At 45.1% G+C, this 9,307-nt stretch overlaps 1 protein-coding gene across 1 annotated transcript; it reads left to right on the top strand.

The window, feature by feature from the left end:
• Positions 1 to 2,382: 2,382 nt before the first annotated feature.
• LOC126235141 (serine/arginine repetitive matrix protein 3-like) lies at positions 2,383 to 7,139 on the top strand. Its single transcript, XM_049943874.1, has 3 exons — positions 2,383 to 2,566; positions 2,645 to 3,211; positions 6,997 to 7,139. The coding sequence occupies exons 1-3, from the start codon at positions 2,383 to 2,385 to the stop codon at positions 7,137 to 7,139; spliced, it is 894 nt and encodes a 297-aa protein (XP_049799831.1).
• The last annotated feature ends 2,168 nt before the right edge of the window (positions 7,140 to 9,307 follow it).

Here is a 9,307-nt window from a genome sequence, read left to right as displayed (position 1 = left end):
CAGCCATTCATCACACTAACTAGAAATTTTGTCTAAATCATCGTGTATATTCCCACAGTCACTCAACGACGAAGTCTTCACCCACCTCCACCCCCCTTCCACACCACAAAATTGCTGTTCACTCCGTCCTTCAGGTCATTTATGTATGCCGGGTGAGTCTCCTATGGATCATCAGGCGAATTTTCTCTGGTATTTCGGCAGATATTTTCAATTTCGTTTTTGCAACGTGCAGCTGGTATCAGCCAAAACAAGTACAGCTCATCAAATCTTTCATACGACGCCCAGCATCAAAGAAAGCGTTAGTTTGTTCCCCATTGCAAAGAAGAGGATTTTTAAATCGGAATTTTACATGTCCATTCACCAGAGCGCTGATAGATTAGGCTCGTGGAATATTTGCTCTATGGGTACGTAATAACAGGAACAGAAAAACACCAAGAATAACCGTTACTTCAGCACTGACGGAGAAGCCCACTTCTGCATGGTGGTAGCAGTCAGCGCGGGCCCGAGCGGGGCAATCACTGTTGGAGTTCTGGTTACTCCTCGTGTTTTACCGCATATATCGGTAAAACGAATGTCGGACTAGACTAATTTCGGACCTCTCTGTCGAGTGGGCTCGGAAAGCTCCGATTTGAAAATAACTGTGTTTGTAAAGGGAAGCAAACCGATGATTGCCATCGACCCTGGGAGCCACATGAAAAACTTGATGAGCAGCATTTGTTTGGGCTGACACCAGCTGTACGTTGCAAAAACAAAATTTCAAATATCTACCAGGGAAAATGCGGTGAGGACTTTTAGGAGAGCCAGGCTGTGATGAGAATAAAAGCGGTTCCGTCACACTTCCCTTGCGCCCTTGGTTGCGATACCCTTGTCTCTGATGAACACTCGCCGTCGAGGACCACGCACAGGGCTGTCTTACTTAGAAAGTCTTCCAGCCACTCACATATCTAGGAAGCCAAACCATTTGCTCCAAACTTTGTCAGCAATTTGTTTGGAGCATCTCGCCAAATGTTTTCCGGAAAGAACATGGAACGTGACTGTTGCCCTCCATCCATGGTGTGCAGAATATCATGTGAGAAAGGGGCAAGCTGAGTTTCGCACGACCAATTCATCCCGCCCTCCATATGTGGATGGAACGGGAAGAAACCATAGTAACTGGTACAATGGGATGTACGCTCTGTCTTGGATTCACAGTGGTTTGCAGAGGGGCATTTAATAAATAGTGTAACATATTTTTTTCTGAGCTGATTTTGGTTGAAAAAATGTGGAATTTGTTGTAGGACATCGCGAAATATTCCCGCTTCAGCCCCCAGTGATTCATGACGTTCAGATTGGTGGCAGAACTATACGTAGCCTTCAAAATGGCGCCTGTAAGGGAGGTACGTTCAAAGCAGAGAGCTGTCACTGGGTTTGTTTATGCGGAAAAACAGAGCATCGCAGATATTCATAGGCGTTTGCAGAATGTCTACAGAGACCTGTAAGTGAACAAAAACGCGGTGAATCGTTGAGCGAGGCATTAGTCATCGTCACAATAAGGTTCAATCCCCCGTGTGCCGGCCGGCGGCACAAAGCCGTGATTCCTGCAATGTTGGAACGTGCGGACACTCTCACTCGAGGTGATCGACGGATCACAATCAAACATCTTGCTGCACAACTGGACGTCTCTGCTGGTAGGGCAGCTTCGATCCCACAGCCCGGACCTCACACCTTCTAACTTCCATCTGTTTTATGGCCCATGAAGGGCGTACACCGTGCGAAGCAGTACGTGGATGATAGGGAGGTTATTGGTGCAGCAAGACGTTGGCTCTAACGTCGATCAGTAGAGTTTTACCATGCGAGCACGCAGGCCTTACCAGTGCGGAGGCGTAAGGCGGTCACACTGAACATCCATTATGTTGAAAAATATGGCTTGTTAGCTTCGGCGAATAATATGATGTATTGGAAGTCTGAATAAAACCAAACTGGTTTCAGAAAAGAAATGTGTTGCATTACTTATTAAACGCCCATCGTAGATGCAGATGTCTGTAAAAGAAGAATGAGCCGTGAGTTTCTTTCATTAATTCGTGATTTCAAATGGCTCAAATGGCTCTGAGCACTATGGGATTTAACATCTGAGGTCATCAGTCTCCTAGAACTTAGAACTACTTAAACCACTCTAACCTAAGGACATCACACACATCCATGCCCGAGGCAGGATTCGAACCTGCGACCGTAGCGGTCGCGCGGTTCCCGACTGAAGCGCCTAGAACCGCTCGGCCACCCCGGCCGGCTTCGTGATTTCATTTTTACCTTAGCAGATATAAGCAAGGAAACAATGCTTCTTGGATATAGTTGTCGATATGTCACTGAAACTTGATATACTAAATATATGGGAGTGTGGGGAATATGAGGGCGAAGAAGAGGCTTAGCCGGTGGGCCCACACGTCCGTTTTCATCGTCGCTCGCTCGCGCTCAACGCGCTCTCCTTTTCCGCACAGCGCAGAACGAGGAGCTGCTACTCCCGGAGAGAAGGGAGCAGAGAGGTCGGCCGCTGCTGCAGACGACGGCCGCCGGCTGATGGCCCCGACGAGCAAGAAGAAGAGGAAAGCGACCATATTTTACGGGTAATGGAATGTCGTAACATCGATTCAACTCCGGCGGCGCGAAGAGCCGCGCAACCCCTTCGCCGTCCCGCCGTCGCTGCCCGACTATAGCTGCTCCCCCTTTCCCCCTTCGCGAGCCGGACTCGGCGACGAAGGAGAGACGGAGAGCCTCAGGGGCGGCAGAAGGAGGAGGAGGAGGAGGAGGAGGAGAGGGGATACGGAGCCGCGGGCGCGGCGGGGGGTGGCGGGGGCGTGGCCGCGGTGCGCGCGCCCGCTGCGCAGTGGGGGCGGCCGAGGGCTCCGCCGGCGGCGAGCGCGCCTCCGCCAAAAATCTGGCCGAGTCGCCGCCGCCGCCTCCGCCGCCTCCGCCGCCGCCGCCTCCGGCCGACACTCGGCGTGGAGCCGTCCTCCGCTGCTCTGCCCTCGCCGCACTCTGCCAGCCACCCCCTCCTGCCCGCCCCTCCAGGCACCGCTCGCTTCCCGCCGCGTGCTGTCAAGTGAAGTGGCCGGCGACCTCCGAGGCGGCGCGGGATGCGGCCCGGCGACGGCAGGCCGCGCTGCTGAGAGGCGCCCTGCTGAGGCGACGCGGCCGGGCATGCGGTCCAAGCCGGTGGCACGGAGGCTCGCGCAAGGTAGGAGACGGCTCGCTGCCCGCTGCCCGCTGCCCGCTGCCGGTGCCGCTCGCGTGGGAGGGGACCGCCGCCTGCCGCCTGCCGCCACCCCTCGCCAGCATATGTTGTTTTGTTTTGCCTCCCTCACGAGCGCGCTGCGGTGCGTCGAGGGTCATGTCAGGGGCCGCCCTACTGCCGCCGCGTGTGTTTCCCTCCGCTTAAATCGTGTCGGCGGTGTGTTGCCCTGTCATCGATTGAAAGGCACAAATATCTGCAACCAGTCACTTGTTTTTCTGAAGTTGTAGTTTATCCCGTCAAAAGTCGATGATGACATGATACTGGGTTGTCAGCTCAGTAACAGGACATAGTTCATTTAGCGTTTCAGCTACCTGCTCGTCATCGTGAACCGAACGTCTAACGTTTTCCCCAAGGCAGTAACGAGCAGTCTCTGAGCAACGTTTCGTCAAGTACCCTGATCTTCATCTTCGGATGATATCTGTAGATAACAAGAAGGAAACCTGATAAGCAGAGTTAAATATGCTCATGAGTCACTTCACTTTTTTCACTTCATGGAGCTTGTTGAAATACAAAGTACATCCTATTACTATTAGTTTTTTTATGTTTTTACTGTGTAGTCAACCGGCAGCGTTTTTCTCTCGTAGACACATTAGAGCGTCAGTTTTCACTGTTAACAGTCGCTCAGTTCACGTGGCACTGAATGTAAAATATTTACGTAAATGACGATTGACAGCATTTCGAAATTAGATCGTAATAAATTCGCTGAACGCGAATAACTTGGCGTCAGTTGTGTTAGGTACAGATGTTCTACATATATAACACTCCGAAACGAATTGTAGAACTAAATTTAAAGTTTTATTGGCAGCACATGTTCAACACAGCGTAACCTAAAACGTACGCTCTGAAAGAAATGTTAGGTTTCTACGCACTCAGCTGGCCTCAGTATGAGAACTGAATGCGTTACTGATCCCTCGTCAACTACAGTAGGAAGGTCTACCGTCCGTTAACGAAAGAAACATCTCTTATTGGACTGTTCACCTTTCATAGTTACGTTGCATTTCGTCTTCCTCCAGTACATAGCTGAATCCACTTCATAAAAAACTACAATGCTACAAACCGCTAAGTGGGATTAAGAAATTAAAGTGGCTGGTCACAGAGACTTGAGTCTTTTTTTTTTTTTTTTTAATTCAATAGTCACGTTTAAACCAGAGTCAAAGTATTATGTCACGTTTGTAAACACATAGCTAAACTGCGAGTGCAAAGCGAATCCTTCACTCACCTGCCGAAGACAATACAAATATAAATTTCCCACTGACATATGTTGTCCGTACTGTGTCTCGAGGATTATCACTAAGAAACCGTTTATGGACCGTTTTATGACTATTATCTATGCATGAAGATTTGCTTTGTGGAAACAACAGAGTATCCACAATCAAAATTATCAAAAACTAAATCATCTGCGTATCATTCACACTCTAGTATTAGTCTAACTGTTTTTTCATCACTGATCCTATCTTACTTATTTATCTTTCCGGTAATAATGTATCTAAGAGAACTGATTCCATACGACGTTTAGATGTATGACGGATTTCGATCATAGAAGGTGTCATCACATCTGTTCGTTGATATTTCCAGATGTGTAGCTGGCGTTAATTGTATCCAGAGATGCCTTTCTCTTAGTGCGATCATGGCAACGACGAGGATTATAGAGTTTGATGAAGGTAGTCAAAGATTTAAACCGGTTATAATACTAAGAACTGTAAATAACCACAATAATTACTTAAGCTAATAAAATAAACTTAGATCGCAATAAATAATTGCATGGCAGACATAATACAGTATTTGATAATACCTCGTATCCTCCTTTTTTTGTTTGTCGTTAAGAAGAGTGTTTAATATTCTTAAGCCTCGCATTCTTGCCACTTGTTTCTTCCATTTGTTCTTTATCTTAACATCCTGTCGATCAGGTTAAATACTTTCAGCTTTCAACTGATATCTTCGTTTTCTTACCTTTCGAATAACGTATATCTTGCCTCTCCAACAAGCGATCTTATTTTGCCCTTCGCATTCTTCTGACCTGTTGTTTCGTTAGTCCTCAACATTCACATCCATAAATTAATGTTAATACTTCCTTTACTTAGTGTAATTTTAGAACTGTTTCTAGTCTGCTGTTTAAAAAGATGCTCTTGAATGTACCTCATAGATTTGTACTTGTAAGAATTTATAACCTGTTCCATTGATGGTTGTTATGTTACCCTTGCTTATTTAATCTTATTGAAGTAATATTCAAATTTCGTAATCAAAATCACTGTTGAAGATCGTCACCTGATTCAGTTTCAATCACTTGTCCATCTATAAATACTGTTGTATTTAATGTGATTTACTTTAAAGTGTCCAGTTTTTTTTGACATTCATCGTGCGTACGATTATGCATAGTCTTGTCTACGCACTTAAACTGTCTCAGGTTATTCAGACTATTCTAAAATCGTGATACAAGTTCTGTCGCGGATACTTTACATAATTCTAAAATAAGAAGAATAGAAACATTATTCTTAATGCAGATGCGTAATTTGACCTTTTCATTTAGTTCTAAGCTTTTGGATTCCGAGCAATGTAAGTTTGGAAACGGAATGTAATTCTGAAGAAAAAACAAAACTATCATCTGTGTGAAGTTGACTGAAGAGGAAGACACGTCTTAAAATACTAATAACTTTTGATTTACGATGGTTTTCTTTGCTTAGTTATCCTAAAATTACCACGTTTTTCCGCCTCTCTAAAGGGAAGTAGTAGAAACACAGCTTCCAGCAAGAATAGTAGGCAAACATTCGTAAGGTCATGGACTCAGTGAAAATGAGGCGCCCCTCACGTCTCGGTCTAATACAAGTGCTTTGACTTTCTGCCTTTGCGTTCCTCATGTACCGGTACTTGAGTTGCACGAGAGCAAGGCGAAAGATTGTCCATCTGGCACAAAGAGGTCTTTGATAACAACGGACCTTGGTGTTTACTGCGTGAGTACATCTTGCGCAATAAGGTATGCAACTTCCAATCCCTCTCTATTAATGTTCCAAAGAGCGGTCGCGGACTGACTGAACACAAGAATCGCATTCGGGAGAACCGAGGTTCACAACCTGGCCATTCAGACGTGGGTTTTCCGTAGTTTCCCTGAATCGCTTAAGGAAAATGCTCATGCTTCCCTTTTAATACTCAGCCCGACCATATGTTCCGTCTCTGCTGACTGTCTCGACGGGGCTTCGAGAAGTTATCCTTCTTCCTCCAAGTAAACTGTGATCTATGGAATAGTGTTGTTTATGTGGCTTTCTGTATCTTAGTCGTACTGCCTGTGTTTCAAAAGTGGAAACCGCCATACTTAGCAGTCATTAAATTGTTTTGGGTGTTTTATGGCCTAGGAAAATTCGTCAGTCTCGGTGAGAGGGTGCGGCGGTTCTGCTCTTTCATTTACAGCAGTTAAGAAATTCAAACGTGGTCCTATCTGTCTTGAAGATGCTAATATGCTAATATGCTCACACACTAGCTAGTGTGTGAGCATATTATGATACTGACCGACCGATGATTTGAAGTGTATGAAGCAGATGAGGCCTTTGGAATATCAGAAGAAATATTACGGTGCATTTTACGCGAAGAGTTTAGAATGGGAAAAATTTGTGCAAGATAGGCAACGCATTTGTTCAACGCTAACCAAGAGCGACTGCAAGTAGCTGCTAGTCAATAAGATTTCGACTGTTTCAAAAAAGGACCCAACATTTTTTTACGCTCAATATTTCTTGTAGATGAAGCATGTGTCCATAATTTCACGCTGCAAACAGCCTTCGAAGCAACGAGTGGGAGCCGATATCAGTGCGTCAATAAACGTGAAGTCAGCTTCATCTGCCGGAAAGCTATCGGCCTAGGCAAAAGAGCTTTATCTTATTGAGTACCTTGTAAATTCTGAAACAACAAGTGTCAAATCTCACGCAAGTCTTGAAGGCTTACGGGTTGGAAAAATACATCAGAAGACTCCTAGCCTACAAACAAAACAGAAATCGTTCTTCATCAGGACAGGTTATCTGCCACTGAGATGCTTTGACTATGGGAAGATGGAAGGATCTGAAGTATGAAATGTTGCAGCTTCCATCCTATGAAGCACATTTCGCTGAGACGTACATCATAAAGGAATTTGTCGTTGGAAAACGTTTTGAGTTCGATTAGTATATCATGTCGCACGTAGATCACTGTTCTGAGAACTTTGCAGAATCCCACTCCGGGGATAGAATTAACGTAGTGGATAAACAATGGATGAAGTGCATTGACTCAAAAGGCATTGAGTCGTAAAGAAATGTAAACAAAAGGCATTGAGTCGTAAACAATTACATTTCTTCATTTTTTTAAAAAAAGAAACTCACCGAATCTTTCATTTTAAGGCCTATAATTCTGCCACGGTACCCTCGTAAGTGGAACTGTTCTGTATAGTGACTGCGGCTAGTGCTTTTTATATTACTATGAGTGTGCACGAAAATGAAAGGAAGGGAGAAACGTCCCTTCAACAGAATCTTTCTGAGAGGTTGGTGAGTTTAATATCATCCCTTGGCGGACGGATCGCCATCAGCAGTTTTGTTATGAGTTTATTCCGTTAGATAGCGGACAGAGGCTTAGAACACGGCTGCACAATCCGGTGGCCAGGAACCGCACACCTCCAACTCTCTTCCACTTTTCGTCTGCTGCTGATGATGAGAATATCTTTCGTCACCGAATTCCTGTTGGCTGCCTATGAGACTGACACTACCATGCTGAACACTTCTTCATAAAAAGAAAGGAAGTAAGTATAAAGTTTAAAGTCCTCTCTGTCATCCAGGTCATTAGAGACGAAGGACTAGCTCGAATTGCAGAAGATTGGAAAGGAAATCAGCAGTGCGCTTTCAAGGCAACCATCCCAGCGTTCGTTTTAAGTGATTTATAGAAATAACGGAAAACGCAAATGTGGATGGTCAGACGAGGGTTTGAACCGCCTTCCTCTCGAAAGCGCGTCTAGTGTGCTAACGACTGCGCCACCTCGCTTGGTTCGTCCTTCGGTAGCGTCGCACCAAGTAGCTACCACACGCGGCCGAGGCCAGGACTCGCTGCTCTCTTAGCAGCGAGCGACGTGCAAGACAAGAAAACCACACGACGCACTGTTCCTTAGATTTAATCAGAAACGTTTACTAGCGGTCGCAGATTATTTTCTCGCACTGCCACACTATAAATCAGTCCAAATAAGGTTGCCAGCCCACTTTAACTCGCGAGGCAGGATTAAACTGCCCAGTACTTCAGAGTCAATGAAGTCAATAATTAGAGGCCCTGTACTACTCCAACCACTTCCAGAAATATCCCGAGGTCCGCCCACTGGGCTTCAGCAACTTTAGCCGAAAATCTCCACAACAGCAAAACAGGAAATCAGTTCAAAGTTAATAGGAAAAGAATGACACAGAACACCATACTCAGATGTGGAAGAAAACTAATATACTACCTCCAATGAAAACGTTGTCAAATCCCCTGAAACACCAACCGTCTAATTAGCTTATTGGCTTCACAACTTAGCTCGTGATCTCTGTCTACTGTGTGTGTGCACGCTCACTACGTGGTAAAATCCTCTTACTAAAGCAATAGATCCGTTTGAAACGTCCCCTTAGAAAAATTATACATGACTGTGCTTAAACTGACACTCGATATTTTCAGCGCAACGCAATCTGACTTACAATAATCCCTACAAAAGAATGGCCCTGACTAACATTAACCTATACCTTTCACAAATCACTTACCTCACAAAAATCTTCGTTACTCGAACTACTGCCATACAGTGAGCGACACTACCGTCAGCTAAATAAAAGATTCAAACTACTGAAGGCACTAACTACTGATAGGCATACTAAGCAAATGAAAGATTTTGATAGAGAACAAACAATGTATTTATCTTAATAGTGTTCAAAAGTCATAATATATATACAGGGTGTCCCAGCTATGTTGTCCACCCAAAATATCTCTGGAACAATAACAGCTATTGGAAAACGACTTTCACCTGTATCAATGTAGGGCTGGGGCCCATGAATGTACATATTTGGAAACATT

Source organism: Schistocerca nitens, chromosome 2 (assembly GCF_023898315.1).
Source record: "Schistocerca nitens isolate TAMUIC-IGC-003100 chromosome 2, iqSchNite1.1, whole genome shotgun sequence".
In the NCBI taxonomy this organism is placed as follows: Eukaryota; Metazoa; Arthropoda; class Insecta; order Orthoptera; family Acrididae; genus Schistocerca; species Schistocerca nitens.
The sequence above is the reverse complement of the archived record's forward strand: the minus strand, read 5'-3'. Positions and strand labels throughout refer to the sequence as shown.

What these genes read in the sequence shown, in the direction of transcription:
- LOC126235141 (XM_049943874.1), top strand. Translation starts at nt 2,383, where the DNA reads ATGAGGGCGAAGAAGAGGCTTAGCCGGTGGGCCCACACGTCCGTTTTC. An exon ending in CCGGCTGATGGCCCCGACGA is followed by an intron (nt 2,567 to 2,644) that starts GCAAGAAGAAGA and finishes GGCGGCGCGAAG; the next exon opens with AGCCGCGCAACCCCTTCGCC. An exon ending in GGCACGGAGGCTCGCGCAAG is followed by an intron (nt 3,212 to 6,996) that starts GTAGGAGACGGC and finishes TATTTCTTGTAG; the next exon opens with ATGAAGCATGTGTCCATAAT.